Source organism: Pseudopodoces humilis, chromosome 3 (assembly GCF_049639895.1).
Source record: "Pseudopodoces humilis isolate 2021_Gansu_Grassland_sample_001 chromosome 3, ASM4963989v1, whole genome shotgun sequence".
In the NCBI taxonomy this organism is placed as follows: domain Eukaryota; kingdom Metazoa; phylum Chordata; class Aves; order Passeriformes; family Paridae; genus Pseudopodoces; species Pseudopodoces humilis.
In genome coordinates, this window is record NC_142202.1 from 57,756,732 (window position 1) to 57,783,170 (window position 26,439).

The 26,439-nt window shown below is 43.8% G+C and overlaps 1 protein-coding gene across 1 annotated transcript; it reads left to right on the forward strand.

Moving 5' to 3' along the window:
* The first annotated feature begins 967 nt into the window (after positions 1 to 967).
* SLC22A3 (solute carrier family 22 member 3) lies at positions 968 to 25,967 on the forward strand. The gene is made up of 11 exons (XM_005518380.3): positions 968 to 1,700; positions 9,766 to 9,869; positions 11,880 to 12,034; positions 14,509 to 14,674; positions 15,653 to 15,770; positions 20,424 to 20,521; positions 20,649 to 20,863; positions 23,250 to 23,358; positions 23,602 to 23,714; positions 24,884 to 24,983; positions 25,731 to 25,967. Exons 1-11 carry the CDS (start codon positions 1,287 to 1,289, stop codon positions 25,786 to 25,788), a joined length of 1,650 nt encoding a protein of 549 aa, XP_005518437.2. The 5' UTR covers positions 968 to 1,286; the 3' UTR covers positions 25,789 to 25,967.
* The last annotated feature ends 472 nt before the right edge of the window (positions 25,968 to 26,439 follow it).

The following is a 26,439-nucleotide window of genomic DNA, read 5'->3' on the forward strand; positions in this document are numbered from 1 at the left end:
CACAACATCAGTTTTCATGCCAGCTAGCCTATATAGTAATCAAAGACTTCCTTGACTTGCACCTGTTTTTAAAATTGTATTTTGTTTCAAAACCATAGACACCCATAGTCAAGGCTGTAACCAAAGGTAACCAAAGACAAGGGGCTGCAGGAGACATCTTTGAGAGATGCTGTCTCTGACAGATGCTCCTTCTCCCAAGAGAATACAGTTGCCATGGACCTCATGATCCTGAGGTTCAAAAAACCCACTATTGAATCTCTGGTTTGATTCACAGTGTTCTGCACAAGATATACTCACATGCACACAAAATGCACCCCAGCCCTGACTCCCCTTCTCCCCATTCCTCAAACAGCTGAGCAGAAAAGTGACATGACTTGTTTTCCATTCATTTTTGAGAAAGAAACACTGTCATTTCTCTTTTAAATACTTGAGAGATTTTGTGGAACTAAATTTAACAAGGTCAAATAAAAGCCTCCTTAAACAGGTAGATCAAACTTTAAGAAAAAACTTGGATTTTGGTCTCTTGCAGTTTGTGACCCTCACTCTATGGATGCTACAGAAAGAAAAGGCCCATGTGAATTAGGTGTGTACCGATGCTGAAGTAGTGCCTTGGAGAAGTAATTACATTTTGCCAGAGTATCAATTTCTATTTGTGGAAGGAAAGACTATCGGTCTTTTGAAACAACTTTCTTTCTGCCCATGCCATCCTGCAGAGAGCCTGCATCGCTCACTGATGCTTTTTGCCACACCTCCCGTGCTCTTTCCCATTTAACTCTGCTTTACCCTGGCACTTCTTAGTTTATCGCAGCCTCTGCGGGAGCTGGCCTTTGCGGCTCTCCCGTCCCGAAGGAGTTAACCGGCTTTATTACACAAGCTCTTTAACTTTCGGGATGAAATGCGCGCCCCTCCTCTCCTACAATCTGTTCTTTGGCTTCAGCTCGCACTCCTCCCCGGCTGGGTGCAAGCCCGGTGCCACTGGCGGTGCCCTGAACCTCCGTGCCCGGGTGTGTGCCCGGGTGTGTGCCCGGGTGTGTGCCCGGGTGTGTGCCCGGGTGTCCGCCCGCATGTCCGCCCTGCCCCGCTCATGCCACCGCCGGCACCGCGCGTCCGCCTGCTGTCCGTCTGTCCGTCCGTCCGTCCGTCCGTCCGTGTGCGCACATGAGAGGAGCGGAGCGAGGGGAGGCGAGACCGTCCCGTTTGTAGGAAGCTCCGGCGGCCGATGCGAGGTGTGAACGAAAGCTCCGCCGTCTCTCGGGCTGCTGCAAGCCGACAGACCGCCCCGCACAATGCCGTCTTTTGATGAGGTTTTGAAGGAGGCTGGGGAATTTGGAAGATTTCAAAAGAGGGTCTTTTTCCTCCTTAGCCAGACAGGCATAACTTTTTCTTCCCTGTTCGCCAGCGTAGTTTTCCTTGGGCGAGCACCAGGCAACTTCTGGTGCAGGATCCCCGGGGCAGCTGAATTAAGTGAACGATGTGGCTGGACACTGGAAGAGGAACGAAACTTCACGGTCCTTCCCCTGCACCTGGGGAACGAGTCCTTCAGCGGGGAGTGCCAGAGGCTGGATGTCACTTGGGACACCTCTGCCAGCTGTGCCAGCCCGCTCGCCCGCTCTGGCAATCGCAGCGCGGGCAACCTGCCGCTCGTCCCTTGCCACCGTAACTGGGTCTACGAACAGCCCCACTCATCCATTGTCAGCGAGGTAAGGAAAACACCCACCCTCTAATCAGCGGTGTCTATCCCCGTGTGGGATTGCAGCAGTAAAATGGGATTGCCAATGTAAGGGTTGTTGTTTTGCTGGCTGGTTTTCCTCTCCAGATTTATTTAATTTTGAGTCACAAGCAAGTCCAGACAATGAGCATGATCAAGTGCCGGCACCAAACTTTTAGGGAAAGGTGAGCTGATACGGAAGACGGCTGTTCAAAGCCAAGTACCCACACAGAGTCAAATACCCTGCAGAGATATTGCTCTGTCTCCAGAGGAATTTAAGATTAAAACAAAGACTTAAGTCTTTGCAGCTGAGGCTTCTGGTGCTCAGTGTCGGGCCAGCACCTTTGGTGGAGTAAACTCCAAGTGTGCTCTATGACCAGGATCAATGTAGATTATCTCTTCTCTATATTTCCAGTATTGAATATGTAAGTTTGCAAGTAATAAAAACAACAGGTGGCAGGCTGCCTATCTGAGATCTGGCAGAAGTCAGCAAAAGTGATTGTGCTTACTAAAGAAAAAAAATGAAACAAACAAACACACATTTTTGTCCAAAGCTAACATTCAGCTTTTCCTGAACATCAGTGTCAGAGAACAGCAGGCTATTATCACTAATGGTAAGTTCTGGCAAATGCAGTGATTTTTTTAATGAGGCTGCAAAAGGCCAGTGAAGATGCTTTCCTAGGAGGTCCTTTATGTAATCTGTAATTGTACTGTGATCTGGCTCCAAAATACAGTTCCCTACACTAGGAGTGTGTATTTTAGGGTCATTCTGACCGTAATTGTCTCTCACACAGTGATGAAAAATATGAAGTGTGCTTAGAGGGATTGGCTCAAGAAATAATCAAGGTGCGCTGCAAAATGTGTAAGCACAACTGAGGGCTCTGCTCCCTCTCTGTCTCATGAGCCTTCTGCTGTGCTTTTTAATTTTGTGCTTGCACTGTGACTCCTAGAGGCACTCTTGCTGGCCAGGTCCAACTCGCATGGAAGCTGCTGGGCTGTGACCTGTGCCACTTGGAACATCTTCCCAGTTTTGCAACATTTTCTGGATAAATCATATCCCATGAGACTCAATTTCTTCATCTAAAAAGGAGGCTTGTGGCATGCATGTCCTGACTAAATTGCTCTGAGATCAGCTACTAAAAGGGGTTCAATGTCTTGCTAATGAGTTATATATGCAGTAAAGACAATTTATATCCCAGATTTAATTTAGTTTCTTTTCACCCAGCTGAGTCTCTAACAAACCATGACTCAATTTGGGCTCTGTTTAATTAGCTCACCAAAGACTTCTTTTCTTACCCATCTCCTTATAAATGCTTCATTTTGTCCATGTGTGCTGAAATGTTTCTTTCAGCTGAAGACTTCTGGCATGTCTTGTTGAATCAGCAGTGGAAGTGACCAGGGAGACAAAGTTAAAAGGATGAGCTACAAAATAGCCCCAGGATGCGGGTTCAGGGAGAAAGAGAGAGGAAGGAGAAAAAAAGTCAATGTACTGAAGGAGTTCTTCCAGGCCTATGGTAAACACAGGTCCAGTGTGGATTTGCAGTGTATCAGGGGATTTGGAGGGCAAAAGCAGGCATATAAAGTGTTGTCTGTGAATAGATTTCATATTACACAGGAGATCTGTCAGCCAAAGCACTGGCTATTGCAATAAGTTCTGACCACCCTTCAGAAGCTAAAAATCATGTGACTGATTTGTGAGGAGTGGTGAAATGAATGGCATTGTGGTACCTGACTTCACTGCTCACGTTGCTCACTGGCCATTCCCTCATCTTAGATAGTTGTCTTATGCAAAGGTGCTCACAGTAACATCAGCAGAAGGAAGTGAAGGAAAAAGGGGAGTGTGGATTGATACGAAGCACACACTTCTTTGTAAGTATTACTTGGGGTGCCCCTGCATCACCTGCTGCTGCAGGATTCACAGGGCTCAGTGCTGGGTTACAGTGAGGCTCTGGGAGAATGTACAGGACTTTCCTCCTTCAGCATTTGAGGAGAAGAGCAAATTGTATTAAGAAATCATCACAGAAGCAACACTTGGCAAAGCCAGTGACCTTGTTCTACTGATGGGCGCCACAGTATTGCTAAAGATTCCCTCTTAAGATCTTTTGCTTCCCAATGGGCTCTGAGAATAGGTCCCTACTTCTGCAGTGACTTGGCCAAGGGTGTCTGTGCTCTATTGCTTTAGATCAGCCTTTTCTGAAGGCAATTCAGATTTGAGAAAGTGGTGCTGCACATACAAACCTGCACTGAGTTGGAGTTGAGCAAACAAGACCTGGGTTGACATAAATGTTTTGAGCCATCATTTTGAGACACAGCTGTGTTGAGGTGGTGGAGCTGTGCAGAGGGCCTTGGCACAGTGCAATCAGCTCCAGTTTAATTGAGCATATCTTACATATCTCCCTGTGAATCTGCATCAGCAGCAGGATGGGAATGCAGTGGCCTCTCAGATTTTTCTTGGAGAGGGAAGCTGACAGGGTAAATTATCAAGGTAAATCAATTCTCAAATCAAAACTCAAGACAGCTGGTGTCATCTGAAATGATGCCGGTTCCAGCAGGTGGCTGGCACAGCTCAGGAGGGAGGGCTGGTGACAACAGCAGTTTCTCAGAGGGAAGAGGGAAGGGAAGGACTATGTTTCTGGACAGCAGATGGAGATGGAGAAACAAGAGGTGTGCTGGGAGGCTGCAGTGGACTGAGGGGCCACAGCCTCATGCTTTGGCCCAGGGGTCTGGAAGGGAGCCCAGGTCACCCCATGAGCTCTGCAGCACTTGAAACAGAAAGTATTTTGCCTGCCACATCCTGCTGGGTGAGCCCTGTGGCCCTGGACCCATGTATCCAGGATGTATTGAAGTCAATAAACCTAACTTTTCCAGGAAACTGTGCTGAAGATGGGGTCACTGATCTTTGAGACTGCTGGGCTTTGGCACTATGTACTATTATCCCTGAGAGACAAACCCAGCACTTTGTGACAGGGCAGCTGGAGAGAGTGTGCAGAGAACCATTTTCTTCAGACATTTTTGTTATTGGTGACTCCTTCAGGCATGGCCATGAGTTACAATAGCTACTGCAGTGAAATGGTGTGAGGTGGTGGAGGAAAGGAAGAGGGAGGTCTATGTGGTCATCAGCACTACAGCACAGATGGGCATATTTTAGACAGCATATATTTCAGCTTTTGTCAGCAGGAGTTGAGCAGAAGGGACAGATTTCATTATGTGTTTTCTGCAGCAAATCTGTGCAGAGTATACCATTTTGAGACCTAACAATACTTTGTTGCCGAAGTGTGAGGTCTGAGGTGGACAAATGATCATCTGAATATAGCTTATTGCTCCTGCTGGGAATTGATCTTAATTCTCTGCTCGCCAGCCATCTCAGAAAACATCAGTCAACCTTTGCAGAGAAACCTGGAAGGAAACAAATAATGTTTGTCTCATGGTTTTTACAGTCCCTCAGAGAAGGAGACAACATGTCAGTCAAACTTAGGGTGGAAAAAACACAGCTGATCCTGCTGCTATCTTCCTCCAAGGGAATAAACAACCCAATTTACCCTCAAGTTGTTGATCTAGTGTGACTGTTGTTATTGGCATGGCAGCATATCCTGTCTTATTTTCACTGTCGTGGTGGGATTAATATTAATTAGGGGAGGGAAAAGGGCACACAGAGAGCAGAGGGAGCAGCAACTGCTGAATTTCTTGAGACTCTAAGATTTCTCTGTATGAGAGGGGCTGGAGCAGCTGCTTGCAGGGGTTATGCCAGTGGGGTTGTGTTTCTTCCACTCTCATCAAACCCACTTGTACTAGTCAAGGGTTCAATTTTTTTCTTATTATTTTGAGGACCGCTGCTGTTTTCCCCTATTATGAGATGAGTTTCTCTACCTCCCTCTTGCTTTGGCCCTGAAGAGACAGAGAAAAAGGAGAAGTACAGAACTGGCCTTTTGTGCTAGGACACTCAATAAATGAGGTGATCCCAGTGGCAAGGACACCAAGTTCATGGGTCTTCAGTCATGTACAGGAGGGAAACTTTACAAAGCTTTCAAAACTAACCTGTCCTTCAGGCCCTGAGCCCCAGTGCCCTGCCCACAGGGTAGTGACTGACTCCTCTTGTCCTGGTAAGTGCTTGAAACAAGACAAGGAGAAGGACAGCTGCTTCATCCCTTGGCATTCTGCCAGAAGCATTGGCAGAAAGTGAAAAAGAAGATAATTTCTCCCTTTCCACTACAGGCACTTGCAGAGGGGTTTGTTGCAGTAAGAGTGTGGGAAAGATAGCAGTTTGAAAGGGCAGTGGACAAGAGAAGAGGAGAACTGCTCAGCAACAAATAAGGAACATGCAGCAACAGTCAGCATCTCCCCAGGTTTCCTGAAACTATGACTATCTCACTGAACCATTTGTCACTGGGAGTGAAAGGGTAAACCAAACTCTTTTTGGTCACTTGTATGAATGCCATTTAAAAAGTGTGTCTGGACTCTGGACATGCTGCTGCTACTGGGCTGGAGAATCACTGTAAAATTCTTTACTGACTATAGAGTTTAATCCATTGTTTTGTAATTTAATTGTAACAGGCAGTAAAGCTCTTCAAAACTCCTCCCCAAGGCTGCTACATTTTGAGGAGCTTTTAATGGTATGCTGTGATTTAAAACAATATATTTCTACAGGGAATGCTGAAGTGAATAAAGATCTCTCAAGTACCAGGAATTACAAGTTTGTGGTTAGTAGGTCAAATGAAATGGAAAGTGAAATGGAAAATGCTTGCCTTGTTCCAAAGCCATGAAGAAGTGAGAAGTTGCCACAGTCCCATATTTCCCAGTCACTAGTCATGTACAAGCTCATCCAGTTGCCACTCCTTCTTACAGTGATTACACCACTGATGAGCTACAGGGAGCCTCTTCCTTCTCCCAGAGAGATCTCACTTAGGTGGTTTGCTTCTCCTTTATAGATCAGTGAAGCAGCCAGCACCGTTCCTTCCAGTCACACCACTGCTCCTGTAAATCTGAGCATCCCCTTTGTGTCCAAGCCTCAGCACATATGCAGGTGCTCATGATAGGGATGTATTTGCAACCAGCAGTGGATGGCTGCATGGACTGCAAGGCTGGCAGGGAGGACAGAACTGTTTTCCCCATCTGTAAAGGACACTAGAGAGGAATGTCTGGAAGGAGCTGGTCCCTGCAGCCTGTCTGTGATGGCAGCATCTCATTTCTGCTTACAGTGACAGCTCGTTGGCAAGGTTAAGAGAAAAGCAGTGAGGAAGTGGATTGTTTCCCAGTTTGGGCAGCTTTTTAGTCAGCTCCCTAAACAGAAAGGGTCTGTGCTCAGGTGCACTGTGGTTTGTGTCCTGCAGTGGATAGAAATCCTGCAGGTGGGGTCAGGGCTGAAAGCAGAGGTGAGTTACAGGGCTGTGCTGGGTGCCTGCAGTAGTGCACTGAGGGACTTGGCTGAGAGCACGGCCAAGCCTGGAAGAGGCTGTGTCCTTAGCTGGAGCTGGCCAGCTGAGCTAGGTCACCTGCTTGGTGAGTACAGAGAGGAGCCAGCTCGCTGGGCTCCAGCAGGGTCTGATAGGGTGTAGCCAGAGCTGTGCAGAACAACAAACAGGCTTAAGATGAGGAGAAGAAAACCCTAAGGCTTTATTTTACTTTTTCATATCCTTCTCCCCCTGCCCTCTGGCGCTGCAAGAAATTCTTTAGCATTTTTAGAAGTGTGAACATCAGCCGGTGCACGGAGGGGTGTGTGAATGTTCAGAGACAGAGAGGAGGCACCGTGCCACTACCCTTTGTGGAGGCTGCTAGGAAGGAACATGGGAGGTGTTTGGGAGGAGTGCCATACGGGAGGACCAAGGACTAACTGGAGGCAGTCTGAAAACGTGGGTAAACTGTTGCAGATGATTTTATTCCAAGGGATGAATGTAGGGAGAACTTTCATGCACAGCCACCCCGGGTCACAGCTGAAGCAGTGAAGTGGGTCTGGCAGGCGGCTTGGATAAAGAAAAGGTCTCTGCAGGGTGTTCAATTCTCTTTCAAAGGTTACATTCCCCTCTAAAGGTTATGTTTGCAAGTGAAAAACCAGACATTAGCAGGGTGATGACTTCAATGCTAGGTGCTACGTCAAGCAAACAGAAGTGCTTATCTATATCAGAATTTATTTAAATACTTAGGAAATGACAAAGTGCAGCCCTAACTTAGAGAACAGTTAGTGTATAGTCAGTAATCTTCAGAAAGAGCCCATAGCTCCTTAGAAGTTTCCTGTATGTTACTATTTCCCAGAATATATACAATATTTGACTATATTGTTAGTGTAGAGATAGTTTTAGCTGCTGCATAAATCATAGGAAATTGCTGTACAGATGAAAGAATCTTCTCTGTTAAACTTTCCCCTTCCTTTCTGGCATGCATTTGTTCTCCTTCTTTCATTATAGTTTATTCCTTGCTTCTTTGCAGTAAAGAGAGATCAAATAATTTAAAAATACAGTTTTTGAAAAGGGGTCAAGGAGAGTCCCATCCTCTGGCATCAGCATAGGCAATTGCATTGTAATTTAAAAAATCTTCTTTCAATGGTCATTCTCATAAATCCCCACTGTTTTCCAAAGATACATCTTTTGATACTATTTGCTAGCATTGTCATAGCTTCAAAAAGCAAGAGGTTAAGCAGCATTTAAAATCTGAAAGTGCTGCTCCAAGTTCAATCTGTTTTAGGAAAGCATTGCAATTGCCCTTGAGCATGACAGCTGAGAGAAGGTTTTATCCCTCTCAGAGGTTTCTGCAGCTCTTGTTCAAGATTTACAGAAGTGGAAGCCAGGTGCTCATAGCTTGACTTGGCTGAAAGGTGGGCAGTCAGGCTCCCGGGAGTAATGGGATTGACATCAAAACCATGAATTAAAGTCAGTGGAGGTGGGATATCTACCGGGTTGGAGACCTGTGAGGTGCCCCTTGTATGTCCTGTGTAGGCACCTCTGAGATCTCAGGCCCAGATAATATTCTGGGCACTACAGCAAGCAGATGGGCTGGGATGGAGCTCAGGCACACAGCACAAAAATTTAGGGTCTGGAGAGCTGTGAATGGCTGAAGAGGCTGCTGTCTCTCTAGCCCACCCTGTGCTTACTCCGATCAAGCAGAATGCTCGAGCATTGGTGTTGTCATGTGCTGGTGAGCACAAATGTGGCACATTGTGTGTGCCTCAGCAACCAGCACCTTGTTGACTTAAAAGATTTCTTATAGCTCACATGTGAAAGCAAAAGGGTCTCTCTAGGTAAATGGTGGCAGCTGCTGTTGTCCGTGTCTTCCTTTGGTCCTGAGGCCTCATTGCAGAAAAGATTACCCCAGGTATGGATTGAAACTTCCCAAATCCCTTGTGGTCTGCAGTGGTTAAATCTCTTTATTCTCCAGGAACCTCTGAAGTAATTTCCCATGCCATGCTGAATATAGAATTACTTCTGTTTTAGTTTCATTCTAGATTTAATTCCTAGTCCCTTCCTTTCTCTCAGCCACTTTCCCCTTCTCTTTGCCTCCACTCATCCCCACTCCCATCCCTGCTAGTAGTGCTAGGGAGTTACAGATGCTGCAGTATAAGGAATAGAAAAGTCTGGGAAAGCTACACCAAGAAAATACATATTTAGTGTGCCTGAAATTGACCTGAAATCTGCTTTCAGTTTCCTCAGAGACTACATGTTTTTGCTTTTATCTAGAAGGCCCCAAGAGGAATAACTAAACCCTTTCTGTAAGATGCTGTTTTCACTGGCAATAGCTGGAAGAGACCCTTATTCTGCACCAAACAAAGTCAGGACTTTGCCTTGGCACCACATTTAACAGCGTTGTTTGCAGAAGAGCAATTTGCTTTCCAAATCTGGACAAGTGAAAGGCAGCATCCTCTTGGCAAGGAGGAGCTCTCTGTGTTCATGACCACTTTAAGAGTGCTTACTATGAGCCCACTGATGCTTGTTATTGAGCAATCATATTTGAGCTTCTCCTTCCCCTTCCTTTTCCCCTTCCCATGTGGACCTTTGCAGTTCTGACATGTTTTGCCCTGAGGGTGACAAATGACCCAGCTGGGTGCTTATGCCTCTCCCTTGTTCCCACAGTATGATCTCGTGTGTGGCAATGGCTGGATGCTGGATCTCTCACAAGCCATCCTCAATCTGGGGTTCCTGGCTGGAGCATTTCTCTTGGGCTATGCTGCTGACAGGTACAGTATGAGCTCTGCCGTCCTTTGTTAGGAGGTGAAACCACCCTCAGTATCACCTGCAATAGCCATGTGTCAAGATCCTCCAGGTTTTATTCTCTTTGGGCAAATATCCCCAGAATGAGTTAGCAAAACCCAGCCAATGTAATTTTTACTTTTATTTGGGCTGGAAACTTTATGCGACTGTATTTACTGGTCCTGTTTGGACCTTAAAATGCCATGAAATGAGCTTTTCTTGTGGTTTCCAAAGTTTTCTGTGCACATCTGGATCCAGGAAGGGCAGAAGGACACTGAAACAAAAAGGAAAGCATTCAGAGGAGCTTTCTGACTGATGTTTACTGAAGGATGTTCAACAGGCACCATTGATGAAGAAAGCTGTTACCTGAGGAAAGAAGGAGGGCGCTCAGTGTGATAACTCTCCATTCACAGGCTGCACTCATGCTTACCTCCGAGGTCATAGCTCCTGCCAACCAGTCCTCAGCCCTGTGTGAGCTGGATGAAGCCAAGGGAAGGTCCCTCTCAACCTCACCCATTCTGTGATTCTGTGAAAAGGTGTGGGTGATATTCAGGCTTGAGTAGCTAACCTGCTCTAGAGTGGGGAGCTCCCACAAGCTCTACCTTGCTCTGAAAGTAAAGAAGAGAGCCTAGTTTGTGCTTTGTGCTGCTATTTAACAATAGTCAACCTGTCCATTGGCTGAGAGCACAACTGATGGTTTCAATGACAGACCATTTTTATTCAGTTTGTAAATTACTTTCTGCCTGGTTTATATTTTCTTTCCTATCTATATACTAGATGTTATAAGTTACTATTTAATTACTATATAATATATATATATATAGTTACTATATAATAGTAACTTAGAGTATGATTTCTTCATAGGCAAACTTATCTGTAATGGCATCTCAGATAGAAAATTTTGAATTAGCAAACAAAAGTAATTCCAAGGTAAACCTCATCTTTCCAAGGGATATAATAAGGGAAAAAGGAAGGAAAAAAAAGGCCATTGCACAGACTAACTTAAGATATCTCTGCTCAGTGTCTGGCCAGACAATTGTGATACTAGCACCACAAAACTGTGAAAGAGCAGAGATATTACAGCCAATTATTAAAATAAAACAATATGTCTAGGAGTGCTTGTGTAGTAAGCCTAATGAAACTACTGTGCAGCTGTGAATGTTTTGACAGAATCGGGGGAATGTGCTGCAACCAGATCATTTCACTCTTGTCTCCTTGACAGCACTCAAAAGAATGGGTCTGACCGAAAATTGCTTGGGTTTTGTCCTGCATTAATTCTTTTCATTTAACCCTTTGAATAAAATGAACAAACAAATTGTTGCAAATACTATATAGTAATATAAAGAGCCACATCATTTTTCACAGTTTCTTCTTAAAACAACAAGAACAGAGAAAATATCTAGTTGTGCTCCAAAGACACAATGCCATAAAACTACAGGAACATATTTTTTTTTTAAAATTATAGCTTACCTTGGGCACATAATTATGTTTCTTGTTGGAAAGTGAAACTCCTGAATACATTAGGCACATTTTGAAAAGAAGAGATTTAAACTTAAAGCAAGCCTATAATAAATAATAAAAACACATAGAGTAATTCAAGCAGAAATTACTTTCACAGAACTGGCTGAAATTATTATTAAAACACTAATTTGTGGAAACAGAAATTCCCAGCAAAAATTACCCTTATCAAAAACCTGATCAAATTAAAGACCTGAGCTGGAACATATGGGCCATAGTTTAGGTACAAAACAAAATGGGGGTTGGTGAGTATATCACAAGTTTTTAAATTAGTGATGTAAAGACAGTGATACCTACCACAAGGAAAAGAGTTCTGCATCCCAAGGGCCAATACTACAAAGTTTCAGAGAGCCACCTTTTGAAAAAAAGCTGATCTCAAAAAGGCACTGTCAGATCTAGCATTAAAATGAAATGTTGGGGGAAAAAGAAAAGTCTTTGTGTCTTTTCATGATTTCCACTTTCTTTTCCTTTTTCAACAGATATGGCAGAATCCTCATCTACCTGCTCTCCTGCCTTGGGGTTGGGATATGTGGTGTCATAGTGGCATTTTCACCAAATTTTACTGTATTTTTGATCTTCCGTTTTCTCCAAGGCATGTTTGGCAAGGGAACCTGGATGACATGCTACGTGATTGGTGAGAGCTGTTACCTTCTTTTTTTCTTGGTTAGGGAAAGTGAGGGATTTTTGGAGGACAAAGGCTCTGGCTGCATCTACTTGTCATAAAATTTTTTCTTGGGAACAAAGCACTGGAGTCAGCAAACAAAGAAAACCCAAGTCCATCCTAGTTAATGCATTTGTGTTCCAATGACTAAGAGGTGAAGGAATGGATCATTCATATATAAAGGCTTTGTTATTACGTAGAAGATCACCAGGATGATAAAAATCTACAGAGCAAGCCCCAAATAAACTGGATACAGAAACAGGGAGGTGGTTTATTTTGGCAGAGTCTGAATGTCTTCCACAGATGCTCAGAGGAGTTAGCTGCTTCTCACCACTGGGAGGACAGCTTGGCTGGCTGCTTTCATTCTTTAGCTGGGACACTTTACATAGTGTCAGGCTGGGCACCAGGGTCCATATTAGGATTAATATTTTCCTGAAAAGGGAAAAGAAAGGCAAGCTTTGTTATAAATAGCATCAAAACAGCAGGGATACAGAATCTTTGGTAGATTATAATTTATCAGTCTATAGTCTATAGCAATGAAGCTCCCTGCATAGCAAGCTTCCTCCTGACAAGGAGGGGATATTGTTGTGGTGTCTTGAATGACTGCCAGGTTCAGTAAGGCAGTAATAAAAAATGAAAAGGCCATACATTGAGGAAGGCATCCTGCAAGAGACGAGATGTCAGATTTACTTAAAAATAAAACCAGCCATTTGGTGATCTACTGTTATAAACCAAAACATAGTGATAATATCGTTATATAGGGCAAAAGCTTGTATCACTGCTGTTGTCTATGAGGCCTGTGACAAGTGTTTAAAATTCCTAGTGGAATTTAGATGAATGGGAGTGAATTGCAACCAGACATAAACACTTACAACACTTACATACAACACTTACAAGGGGACCCGGGAGTACTGTGGTGATGAATGTGCAAACACACCAGTCTAGCCCTCTTAGCATCTAAAGCCAAGAAGAACCTTGTTTTTCTGGGTTGTTACACTGCTGAGCAGCTCCTGTCCAAGATCCAGTGAAAGGACCAGAAGCTGCTTTTCCTCTTACTTCCATGCACACGGCTTAATTTTAAACTGAGATCTTACCTTGAAACTTTGGCAAGTGCTCTAACTAGCAATGTTTTATGACAGACCCATGGCTTGCTTAAAATGTCCAAGCTTTAACAGAAAGGAATGCTTTTCAATGCTCAGATCAGGCTGCCTGACTTTGGGAAAAGATTCAGAGATCCTCAGGTACACTGTATTACTGCAGACCTAAGCAAGGTGCCTAACTCTTGGGAAGAGTGATTCCTTTCAAATCTCTTCAGGGATTGACTCTTATCTCCTGAAATCGCCCAGAGTATTTTCCAGCCTAACATCTTTTGAGAAACATGTACAGATCAAAGGCTTGCTTGCACCAGGAGGTTGGTTGCTATTAATACATTTCCAAAGCTCTTGATGTGTGCTTCAGGCTGCCCCAATAACCTCCCTTTGCTTCTACATACAATCCAGCTCTTTTGAGGGCAGTGCTAATCAGCTATCTTCAGGCAACAGGGTTTCCCCTGAGCTATCCAGACATGATGGATAGTCAATAAAAATGGTCATATTATCATATCTCTCTGCATTGCCAGCCAAAAGAAACTATTGTTATTTGTAAATTTGTGCCTGCTTTAGCAAAATAAATAAATAAATAAATAAATTTAAAATAAAATGTTTTCTGTGTGTTGCAAAAAGCAGGTTAAAACTCTCTGCTTTTACTCTGAAGGTGTTGTAGTGGAGACAGTTTTGGAACAAACAGGAGACACTTTTTCATGCATTGATCACCTCAGTTGTGGATGTCATGGCCATGGGATATTGCCTGAAAAACGAGCATAGGTTTCAGAGCTATTGGACACATTCACAAAATAAAAAAAAATCCACCAAATGATTAAAAAAAACCCAAACAACAAAAGCTAAGACTTTCCTAATAAATAAACAAACAAACCAGACTGGATCATACCTTACAAGCATACAGAGCAACCAGCATGATATGGTTAAACTCTCTTCCCCGCAGATACCTTGTCCATATTATCTGCTGGGAGAAGCCTCTGCCTGAAGGATCCCCTTGGCTGGGGCATGTGCCAAAACTGCACCAGGGAGAGTGCTAAGGATTTCCCACCAAGCATGATCATGATGCAGTCTCAAGCCCCTCTTGTGGCCCTGTGGGACTCAGTAGCAAACTGAGTTCTGCGGTCAGAAACCCCCCTGGCTGAAGAAGGGTGGGTGAGTTGATGAGGAGGTGCCACTTGTGTTTGCCCTGGACAGCCTCACTTACATGCCTGCACTGCTGAAGACAGCATGCTGAGCTAGACAGACCTGTGGCCTGATACATCATAGCCTTCCTTACATTTCGCCTCTAATAGTTTTTTTTCAAATTTGGCTTCTTTCTGTGTTATTTATTTTGGCTTTGTTTCTGCTCAGTGACGGAGATCGTTGGTTCCGATCAGCGGATTGTTGGAATTGTGATTCAGATATTCTTTACCCTGGGAATTATAATTCTCCCTGGAATTGCATACTTGATTCCCACATGGCAGGGGATCCAGCTGGCCATTTCACTGCCCAACTTCCTCTTCCTGCTCTACTATTGGTAATGTTGCAGTCATTGTCATTATTGCTACTGCTATTTGAGCACCTTGAGAGTCCTGCTGTGGCTCCAAGTCTCCAGTTGTAGGTTAGGGAGAAGATATTTGCATATTGTCGACTTTGTAATTTGTAATTCCCTTTTAGTGAATCACAAACATACATTACTTCAGTTTTTCTGCCCACAGTTTGCCTCTCTGATCAGCCACAACTGGCCCTTCACAGAACTCTGCTCTGTTTATAAGGTTAACTTGACCGAGGTTTGTTTTTCCCATCAGCCATGAGACCCCACTTCTGCCTCCCATTATGTACTTAGTTAAAGTCTGACCTTGCCCTCAGGCCCCCTGAGCTGGGCAGTACAGCTGATGAGAAAGCAGAGCTCCAAGCCATGGTAAATACCTGTCTCAGTGCAGCCGTCCTGCAGAATGGATCCAAAGAGACAAACCTACAGAGCCTCCTCCTGAACATTGTTTCCTTAAACACTGTCTGCTGTGAGCCTTAAAATAGTGAATGATCTTAACTCTAGGCTAGCAGAAACTGAAACACCCATCAGTGCTTTGTGTTCAGTTTATAAAAGAGGTATACATTTATGTGTGTGTATCTTACAGTGATGCAGCCAGAAGCTCCCTGATCTGCCTGTATGTGTTAATCTACGTGTTTAGTGTTGGCTTTAATTGCTGCTGTTCTACAGGAACCTTCTTTGCTTGTTGGTCATGCTTTTGATAACCATTGTGCAGATACAACAGTTAGATTTCTGATTTTTCAACTTTGGAGGGTATTGATGTAGTCTATTTTCTTCTTTCTTGCCCACTACAATCAAATAATTTACAGAAGGCTGACTGGAAAAGCAGTCCTCAAAGAGTTTTTGTAGCCCAAAGTCTGAAAGATCTCTGCTTTGTGTTAACACAGGGTAAAAGACAAAAAACTTAGGTTGACTTCTGATGTTACAAGGTAAAAGCCTTATTTAAAACTTCTGCTCTTACAGGGTGGTTCCTGAATCTCCACGTTGGCTCCTGACACGCAAAAAGGGAGAGAAGGCATTAAAAATCATGCGCAATATTGCAAAACACAATGGGAAATTTCTCTCACCACATTACTCAGAGGTACAGTCATATGTTTGAGCTAGAAGCTTTTTCTAAGCTTTCTTGGGCTTTGGAAGGTTCAGTGGTGTTAAAATATCTTCTCTTTAAGGAATGGATGGCACACTTGAAGAGTCATAGCAGAACAGTTTGTTGTCAAGACACACCACTACTTTGTTAATTGCAAGATGGGAAAAGTGAACTGGCTGGAAATATAGGGGCTGAAATAAGGAATTAGGTCTTCCTTTTGTAACACTGTAACTTGAAAAACTTGTGGGAAATATCGGAAACTGACCTGAGGGGCAATGGTATTTCATAGAAGTTGCCATTTTATCTGACAGAGCGAGTGGAGATAGCAGGATCCACTTTCCTGGCTCTTCTACAAGTTCCTTTCACAACTCTAAGAGAAAAAGGAATTGGATTTTGAGTACGAATTTGCTTTCATCCCAACAGGGAGAAAATGCACTGCAAAGTTCACAACTGATGAAGGTCTGTCTGAGATCACTATTTACAAAGTAGGATGATATGTGTTACAGTCCTTTGGCCAGTGGTCGTGACAGAACTTGAAAGGACTGATGCATTTCAAATAGTGCTGTTGTGACATTGCAGCGTTTGGCTTGTTCTGTGCTGGTAGCAAGTGTCTGGCTCTCAGACCATGATTACTGCAGCATTGGACTTACGGTTCAGTGAGAACAGCTGTGGTTAACTGGAGTGATAATTAAGATCCTTTTCAACCCAAAACATTCCATGATTCCTGTGCTGGGACCCCAGAGCTGGAGGCAGCACTCCAGGTGGGGTCTCACAGGACAAAGCAGAGGTGCAGAATCCCCTCCCTCACCCGTCTGCCCACACTGCTTTGGATGCAGCCCAGGATAAAATTTGCTCTCTGGGATCCAAGTGCACATTGCTGGGCCATGTCCATCTCTCATCCACCAGAACCTCCCAGTCCTTCTGGGCACGGCTGCTCTTGGTGTGTGCGTTCCCAGCCTGTGTTGATACCAGGGGTTGCCTGGATCCAGGTGCAGGACGCTGTTAAACCTCTTGTTAAACCTCATGAGATTACAAAAGGACATGGAGCTGCTGGAGTAAGTCCAGAGGAGGGCTGTGAAATGACCAGAGGGCAGGAGCACCTCTCATATGAGGAAAGGCTGAGAGAGCTGGGCTCACTCAGCCCAGAGAAATGAAGTTTCCAGGGAGACCTTAGAGCTGCCTTCCAGTACCTAAAGGGGAGTTACAAGAGAGCTGGAGAGGTACTTCGGTCAGGGGTGTGAAGGAGCAGAAGAAGGAATAGCTTCAAACTGAAAGAGGGCAGTTTTAGATTAGATATTAAGAAGAAAATCTTCACTGTGAGAGTGATGAGGCACTGGAACACATTTCCCAGAGAAGCTGTAAATGCCCCATCCTGGACAGTGTTCAAGGCCAGGCTGGACAAGGCTTAGAGCAACCTGGCCTAGTAGACAGTGTCCCTGGCCATGGCAAGGGAGCTGGAACTAGAGGAATTTTATTGCCCCTTCCAGCCCAAACCTTCTAGGATTCTATGAATTATTGTCTTTTGCTGAGGCATTTACTCCAGCGTGATTCCCACATCCAGGTCAGAATTATGCAGTGCCCACTGCTCCCCAAGTCATGTAGCAGGAAGTTTGTGCTGCTGCAGTTTCCCATCCACATTCAGCCCTGCATTCCTACACCCACTTTCTCTCCAGACATCGGCATTTTCAAAGCATCATGTCAGAAAGATGTGTCTTTCCTTGCTTTTTATTTTGAGTTGTATTTTTATTTTTTCCAAAAGTATCCATGCTCATGACCTTAAGCCACTCACAGCTGCAACAGATTAACCTCCACACATCCAGATTTGTGCTGGATCTGTTCCCAGGACCTTTCTAATATAAAATCTCTGTCATCCTTTGTGCTGTGTTACACACATAGGAAAGAGAGCATCTCCAGGAAGTGCATGGGTAATGGATCAAGGGTATTTCTCACATTAACTGATATCAAACTTCTCTTTCATGAAGCAGCTCCAGAATTTCAGGCTAAGTGCTGTAGGTGTGGAGGCTCAGGGAGACGTGAGAGGCATTATCCCTCAATGCACTTGGGCTCAGATTTTCCAGTATGTCTGCATCAATTTCACTGGCCAAGTCCCTTATACAGCTCTGGATGTTGCAGCTTTGGGTTTTTGCTGGCATGCAGAAACGATAGATGACCTTTATATGAAAAAGGATAAACATTTGCTGCTTATGCTTTGTGAATTACAACACTGGCATAGGTCAACCCAAACCAGAACTCATTAAATTAATTGTAAATTATAAACCTTTTTTTTTTTCCAGTTGCTCATATTTATCCTATCATGGAGTTTTTTCAAACTAATTTTCTAATTTTTAGTCTCTGTCCAGAATGAACTGCAACTCTCTGATTAGGAGCTGCTTCTTAAGAGAATTTTGGATCAAAACCTGTCCCTTTATCTACAGATTTTTTCCTACCCTATAAAACTTATCTAGACATATGTATTTCTTGCATACATTAACTTACATATGCAAATGTTATATACATCCATGTAGGTATAAACCTGCATGGTCCATGGAGAATTAGCATGCATAGGACTAAATACATAAAAATAATTGTGGGAAAACATATGGAATTTTTCTGGAACATGAAAATATGGGAGAAGTTATAAAACTTCATCCAGGGTTTTCAATTAGTGTATCTTTGGAAACATGGGCCCTGTCATTGAATTCCTGACTGCACTGGTGTGAATAGCAAAGCTCTCCTTGACTTCAAAAGACAAAAAGAGGATTTTTTTGCCCTGCAAAGTGTTGACTCTCCATAGTGCTTTTTTTCTCCATCTATAAAAAGGTGCTCAGCAATGCTTGGGGTTATTTTGACTTTATTAAGACATAAAAATACAAGTGGCAGTTGTGCTGAATTTATCTTTAGTCCTCTGGAAATCTAAAACCATATTTGCACAAAGTCACAACTGATGGCTGGCAGCCTGTTCTTATAAACAACAGACATGGCAGCTTTATAACCATACTATGAGAGAGTCCAAGAGCAGTGCAGAAACCCAGCAACCTCAGCCTGCCTCGCTCAGGACTCTGGCACGCAGCACAAGTGGCAGTGCTTTGAAGAAAACCTTTGGCATTGGTTACAGAAGAAAAGGGAGAGGGAGTATAAAGGAGTTCAAACAATTGTGGGGCTTCTCTGTCTTACAAAGTAAGTAAGACTGACTTTGTGTCAGTCAGATATGAAAAAGTCATGTGTAAATACATCCAGCGAAATCTCACCTAAAAGCAGCCGTGCTGCCTTATGATATGATAAAACAAATGGAGGATGAAAGCTTTGGGCTCAGCCCTGGCTGAGCTGATGAGACCCTCAGGCAATGCCTTTGGCTTTACCTGTGTTCTCATCATGGATCTGCATGTTACCTCGAGCTTCTCTGTCTTTTCACTCCTGTCTCCCCTCTGGCCTGGGCCCCTGCACCTGTGTGAGCAGAAGGTGCTGGGGTAATAAAGAGGGGTTTGCTCCCCTCTTTGCCCTTTTAGGCCTCCCCTCTCAGGAGGGGTCAATAATGGAGAGTTAAAGCAGCAAGGCTGCCTAAAATCCTCCTAAAAATGGCACAGCATGTTTAACCCCATGTTCCCCACAGCTGCTTTGAGAGCTCATAGCAATCCCAGATGTGGCTGCCAGTTCTTGGGCAGTATCATGGTTGGTCCCTGCCTAAAACTGCCTCTGCATTATCTTCCTTGTGTCTTCTTTGTTTGCCAAATGACCACATGAACACAGGGTTTCCACCTGGCTTGGACAGCATGGTTAAAAACTGCTGGCCAGAGTTAAAAACAGCCTAATGTTCAATGTAACTAATCCCTTTTTGGCCCTGCTAGTATTCTGGCTCTCTAATATCTACAGCAATGAACTTCAGTGGGTAAACACAGAACTGTGTGAAATTCTGCTCTTTTCTGTTAGTCTAGCCAGTAATTTCATTGAATGTCTCATTGTGATTGTTTTGGAGGCAGCTGAGAACAGATTTTTTTATACTTTGTAGGCAGTATGGGGATCATTAACTCATACTTGGCAGGTTAATTTTTTTCAGAGTGAAAGCCATGTTCAGCACAGTGCATGTGTATTTTAGGACCCTCTGAATTTCATTGGTTGAATATTTTGTAGCACCCAAGCACTGTCACATATCTGCTCTTTCTTCTACTCCCCTTTCCTTCCTGCTGCCCAGCTGTGCCACCAGTGATGTTCCCAAGCCCACTGCTTGCTGCTCAGCCCCTCTGTCCCTGCTCCCCTCAGCCCACTGCTTTGCCCTGTCTCTTCCTCTCTGCCACCCCTGGCAGAAGACAATTCTGCCCAGTGGCCCTGATGTGACAACGACTGCTTATTATCTTCCAAGAAAATCCAAGCCAGCAAGGAGGAAAAAAAATTTTCCATTCACAAGTTAAGATTGGGGATTTTTTAATCGACTTTTTCTCAATCAACATTAAGGAAAGCTCACAGCCATATCCAGTTATTTGCTGTTCCAACACCTGTGCACTGCTCCGGACTGCTGTGAGCAGCAAACTGGCTTGTCAGCACCTCTGCTCACTGGACTGGAATATTGCTGATCACTGTATTTACCCAGAAACTCTGTCCCAGTGTGTGTCTGACTCCTGGCAGCTGACTACTGCTCACTTGTCTCCTCAGATCTCTATCAGCAATGAAGAGGTCAGCAACCCCTCCTTTCTCGACCTGGTGAGGACTCCCCAGATGAGGAGGAGCACACTCATCCTGATGTATGCCTGGTGAGTGCCCATGTCAGTCCAACTTGCTACCTGGGAGGTGGGTTTTGAGGAAAGATTCCCTTGTGACTCTCCAGCTGCTTGCAATCATTTGTTTGCCTCTCAACACTTTTCCCCCTTTGCTGTTTAGGTTCACAAGTGCCCTTATCTACCAAGGGCTTGTCATGCGCCTGGGAATTATTGGAGGAAACCTCTACCTAGACTTCTTCATCTCAGGAGCTGTGGAGCTGCCCGCTGCTTTCCTAATCATAGTGACAATTGATCGCATTGGCCGGCGCCTGCCTTTCGCCATGAGCAACATCGTGGCCAGCATCACATGTCTCATCACTGCCTTCCTGCCAGAAGGTGATTCCCTTCCCTGTGTCAGGCTCTGCAGGTCAATGGCTTCCCCCTGACACCCCCTGAGCAAGGATAGCCAGACACACAGAATTGCAGATAAAAGTGAAAGCATCTGGTGATACAAGCAGCACCCAAGTGTCATGGAACAACACACCTTATTTGCACATAGATGGCCCTGGGACGTGGAATAGCCATATCTGTAATAGGTTATGAACAACATAACTACTGGGAGTAGTCTTAGAGAAAAGGTATATGAAGGCCCTGCACTCTCTTTAAAGGCAAATGCAAGGGAAGAATACACAAACATAACGGGAATATGCATTCCCTGACATGGAACACTCTTAGTGATTTAAGAAATCAGTGATTTTGGCAAGTCATCTTGGTAGTCTTTTCCTTTACAAATAAAACAATGCAAACCACAACACAATGTAGGGGCTGTGGTAGGCATCACAGAGATTGTTGCCTTGCTCTCTCTTCCAGGGATTTGGACAATGCTAAGAGGCTGGGAGAAAGATACGTCTTTTGATTAAGCCATTCTTATCTGGTTTCAAGGACAGCTAAAAGGTCTCATATTGTGCAAAGGCTTCCCAGCACTTCTCTCCTTTCTTTAAATTGTTTTCCCTACCATGTGTTTTTGGGATTGTTTTGTTGGTTTTTTATTGTTTTTTGGTTTGGGTTTGAGTTTGTGTTTTGGGTTTTTTTATCCCTAAGGGGGCATTTGGAGGTGCTTTGAATTGTATATAACCATAAGATTATGCTTTGCCTTACCATAGCTGGGGACCAGCAGTTCAGTGGACATGAGAAAGGCTTATTCCTCCCCAGAACTGTTCCTACCAAAGGGAGGGACAGTCCTGGCCATCCAAATAGGTTTTAGTTTCTCAAGGTATATCAGGGGCTGCCAACAGCCTTCTCTCAGTAGGAGAGGACAGCCTTGGGATTAAGATACTTGCAGATTGGACACTTGAGGTCCAAGTCCTGCTTTAAAGAAATCTGTTTATACAGATGGAAAAAACGGCAGCTCTCAGCTGTGAGCCCCATCACACTGTGTTGCTCACAGTTTGAGTCCCCTGGCAGAGGGAGGATCCACATGGACGTCACCATCACCTTGGGAGTCTGATGGACTGAAGGGGTGCCATGGAGATGATGTGGATTTGTTTTGTTCTTTCCAGTCTTTGTTTTTCTTATATGTTTTTGAAAACAGAACTCTGCAGGGCAAAAGCAGTGTCTTGCAACATGGGATGAAGTTTGATGGCGGTTTGTTTGGTTGTTTTGGAAGAGAAATAAACCCAAGTGTCTCATTTTCGGTTCAGAGAAAACTGAAATGTTTTCTTGTTCTTCCACTGAAGATTTGAAAACACACAATCACTGCCAGGGCCCTCTCCAGTGGCAGAGCTCCCCTTGGTGCCAAGTTCAGGCTTGTTGTTTCACTTGCCTCCCTGTGTGCCTGGTCATGGTTAGACCATGCAGGAGACTGTCCGCTCCCAAGAGCATGACAGTGCTTGTCACCTTCCTTGTGATGCACTTCCAGAGAGCACCAGCTCTCCAGAGAGGGGCTGCTCACAACCACAGGGGCAGCTCTGTCCTGCTGTGTGTGGGTGAGCACCACACCCCTGCTGATGTACCAGGGCTTCCCAATGATGGATTCAGGGCAGTGGCTGCTCACCAGGGCTTGAGTGGAGCTGGGAGAGCTGGGCAGAGCCAGTGGGGCAGGGTCAGGTACAGCCTGTGCCAGTTGTGCCAGGTGTGATGGAAAGGGAGGGGAGGATGATGAGGAGTAGCATAATTACGAGGGTGTTTAATGTGCAGTGGCTAGAAAAATTACAAAGGGTGGGTGGACTGCTCTAGGGAGAATTATTTTACTACAGCCTTCTGGAGGTTTGGATGAGATGTGTAAATGTGGCACTTAAGGATGTGGCTTAGTGGTGGAGTAGCAGGGTTGGGTTAACAGTTGGATTCAGTGGTTTAAAAACCTAAGTGATTCTATGATTCTATGGAGCTTTAGAGGTACCTTCCTTGTGGTCAGAAGGCTTTTGGAGGTGACTCAACACTTTCTTACAGCATAACTCTCCTGTATAGAAAAATACTCCTTTCTGGAGCACAGTTTGGATGTGGTCATGGAAGCTTATGATGGTTATTCTCCCATCCATGCTGTTATGCCCTACCAGCATCTTGAATCAATCAACTCTAGTGATTTCTAATTCTCCAAAGCAGCCTCACATGATGTTCATAAGCAATAAATGCCAGCATAGATTGATACCTACAGCAGTGGTCTTTCAGTCTGATTTGCAGTGTTCCTGTGGTACAGTTTCTGCTGGCAGGGCCTGGGGCACTCAGAAATACTCTGCAGGTGTGGCAGCACTTCACACAGAAGTGTTTCTTTTTGCATGAACAGATATCCCATGGCTCAAAACAACAGTCGCCACGCTGGGGAGACTGAGCATCACAATAGCTTTTGAAGTTGTCTACCTAGTGAACAGTGAATTGTATCCTACAACACTCAGGTATGTCAAAAGCTCCCAGGGATCTTCCTGCTGATCCCTGTGCTTTCCCCCATTTCCTCTTTCACTGTCCTTTAGTTAAACTTGGTTTTTCCAGAGTTCCCCAGCTGAATAGCCACTGCTTAATGTGGGTGCCACATACTGAAGAGATAATTTTGGAGCTATGTCTACATTCTACTCCTTAAACTGCTGGTTGTTCTGTTTGGTAGCACCTCTCTAATATCTGGTACTTTTTGTCTTTTGCAGGAATTTTGGTGTTTCCCTGTGTTCAAGTCTGTGTGATCTTGGTGGGATCATAGCCCCATTCCTGCTTTTCCGACTAGCAGCCATTTGGTTGGAGCTACCTCTAATTATTTTCAGTAAGATTTAATTTACAATATACTTTTGGTTTAAATATCGTAACAGAGTTTTCTTTTGGGGTAAAAGTAGTATGTGGCCTTATCTCCCCCTCAGACCAGCGCTTTTCCACCTTTATGCCCAGAGCAAGAGGCTGAATGGCAAATGGTGAAATGTGATTTCTCTGTGCAATGTGGAAATGCTCAGGTCTGCTTAGGTAACTGCTGAAGGAGCAGAAAAGAAACTATGTGAGGTGCTTTAAGACTAAGAAACCTTACAGCTAGGTTCTGTAATTGCATGTGAGTCTGTGGCTATGCCAGACTTCTAGGAGGTAGACATGACTGGAAAAAAATCAAAATGAAAAGGATAGAATAAGAAGGGAAATTTGCACCCATGACAACTTTAGCTGACAACAAAACTGGAAAGACAAAAGACATCTTAAAAGATTAGAATTATTTCAAGAAAAGATATAGATAGAATTAGTGTTCACATTATCTAATTATTAAATTCTGCTGCTTCTGAGGGACATATGAATTCCCTTTGTCTTAAGTAAACAGCTACAAAATCAGAGAGGATCAGAGTGAACTGTGCAACAGTCAGGGAACATCTGATTTTTTTGCTCCAGCCCTTCTACTTTTGACTTAATACATTATGTAAATTATACCTACGCAGGAAATTATTCCAAAATATCCATTCCTAATTCAGATTGTATCTGAATGCTGTTCCTCAAGGAGGAGTTTTTATCCTGAATCACATAATTTAATTTGGCCATGGATAAAGGAAGAAAGTATTTCAGGAAAATCTCAGTAGTTTCAGGAAATACAAATGCATCTACATGATGAAGCCTTTTGAGAAAAGGCAGATTTGTTCTACATAAGAAATACCACCCTGGTTCCTGTGCTGTTCTTTATATATTTGCCCATGTGAACTTATCTCAGGTTTTTGACTTCTGAGATCTCCCTTTGGGGAGATCAGGCTGCAAATGAGGTCCTAGCCCCCAAGTGATTTTGTAACAGGCTAAATTAATGTAACACAGAGGTGTTTGATTCGAGTAAGTTAATCAGAGCTAGCTGATGCACTTAAAACATCTCACTTAAAACTCAATCTGAATAAACTTTGCTCAGTGGATAAATGCTGAAAATAAATAAACAATGCTCTTATTTATTTTGTATTTCCTCAATATCTTTCGTAGGTATTCTTGCAGCTGTCTGTGGCCTCCTAGTATTGCTTTTACCAGAGACAAAGGGAATCTCATTACCAGAGACAGTGGAGGATGTGGAGCAGCTTCCAAGGTATGAGATACATTTTCTTACTTATACTTGGGTGAGGTTTCCTGGGGATATTTTCCTCCCACTTTACCAACTGTCATAAAGTATTGACGTTTTCCAGTGTCCAAGTAAATTCCCAATTAGCCTGATGCTATGAGCAGGTGGTCTTTTCCTCAATAGAAACCTGAACTTTGCAGTATCACTATGGAAGGCTATTAAAAAAAAATGTATGGGGATAAAGTGTGTATTTTTCTCATAGACACACAAAGTTTTCCTATGCATATCTGGGAGCAGAAAGCGATAGTGGACAAGAGGTGCTGCAAAGCATAGCCTGCGACTCTCTGCTCGAGGAAATCAGTCATTATCTCAGCCAAGGCATCCTGTGAAGAAGGGCCCCTTATCATGGATGCAATCCCACAATTTGTGAAGTCATTTAAAAGTCACATATGAGATGGATTTATAGCTGAAGAGTTATAGGCACAGCTTTCCCACTCCTGACACACAGCAAACCAGACTCTTCATTGCCCTGCAGATATGTGGGGAATATTTACACCTTGGCAAAATAATTTGAGGATCTAGTGCTACACATTAATGTTTCAAAGGGAGGCTTTGGATGTTACATTAGCAACTTTTGCCTGATTCAATGTAAAAACTAAAGAAAGGAAATTTTCTATTAAAAAAAATAATGTTTCAGTACTGCAGCTTGGTCTACAACTTGAACTATGTATTTTCCTGTTTTTTCACACTTATACTCCTCTTCTGTTTTAACAGTCATTTTGGGAAATGTGGCAAGAAAGGGAAACACCGGGACACCAACTCTTATATTTGACTTTTGAAGGACAGCACTGAGCTAACAGCTTTGTTCCCATACTGGGAATTTGTTCTCTACCTGCCACCATTCCAAAATTTGCTGCAGAATATGGATTAAACTTCATGTTCTCCTTCTTCTAAGCACAAGGACATTTAATACAAGTAGTGTATTTTTCTATGAATGTGGAATAAATACTTTTTTTTCTGAGTACACTGTTTGCAAGAAGAGACTATGATTCTTCATAGAGAACAGAACAGCTTTAAAAGTATGGAATGTCCAGTCCAGTGACCTTGTATTTATTTCTGTATCTATTTGAGACATTTGTTTATTGTTTTGTTAGGATTTACATTTGTGTGGGAAGGATTTCAATGGTAGTACTTTTTTAAGATTTAGATGACCTTGAGGGGGAGAGGATGACTATTTTAACCTGTCCTCCTTTGCCCCTGGAGTATCTGGACCAGCAGAAGTTATGATGGCTAAAGAAGTTGGGTACTGATCAGGTGACTCTTTCCCTGGTTGAGAGGAATGGAAATCAGCAGTGTGCATCAGGAGAACCTCTCTCTGGTCTGATTGTCATCCACGGGGACCCTTTTCAAAAAAGCCCTGTTCCCTCCTTGTTCAATGGCTTTCTGAAATGTGGAAGCAGTCTTCCTCACCTTTCCAGGGCTT

Excerpts from the sequence above, each read along its gene's own strand:
- SLC22A3 (XM_005518380.3), top strand. The coding sequence starts at position 1,287 with ATGCCGTCTTTTGATGAGGTTTTGAAGGAGGCTGGGGAATTTGGAAGA. Across the intron at positions 9,870-11,879 it reads TTGGGCTATGCTGCTGACAG|ATATGGCAGAATCCTCATCT; the intron begins GTACAGTATGAG and ends CTTTTTCAACAG. Across the intron at positions 15,771-20,423 it reads TCTCACCACATTACTCAGAG|ATCTCTATCAGCAATGAAGA; the intron begins GTACAGTCATAT and ends TTGTCTCCTCAG.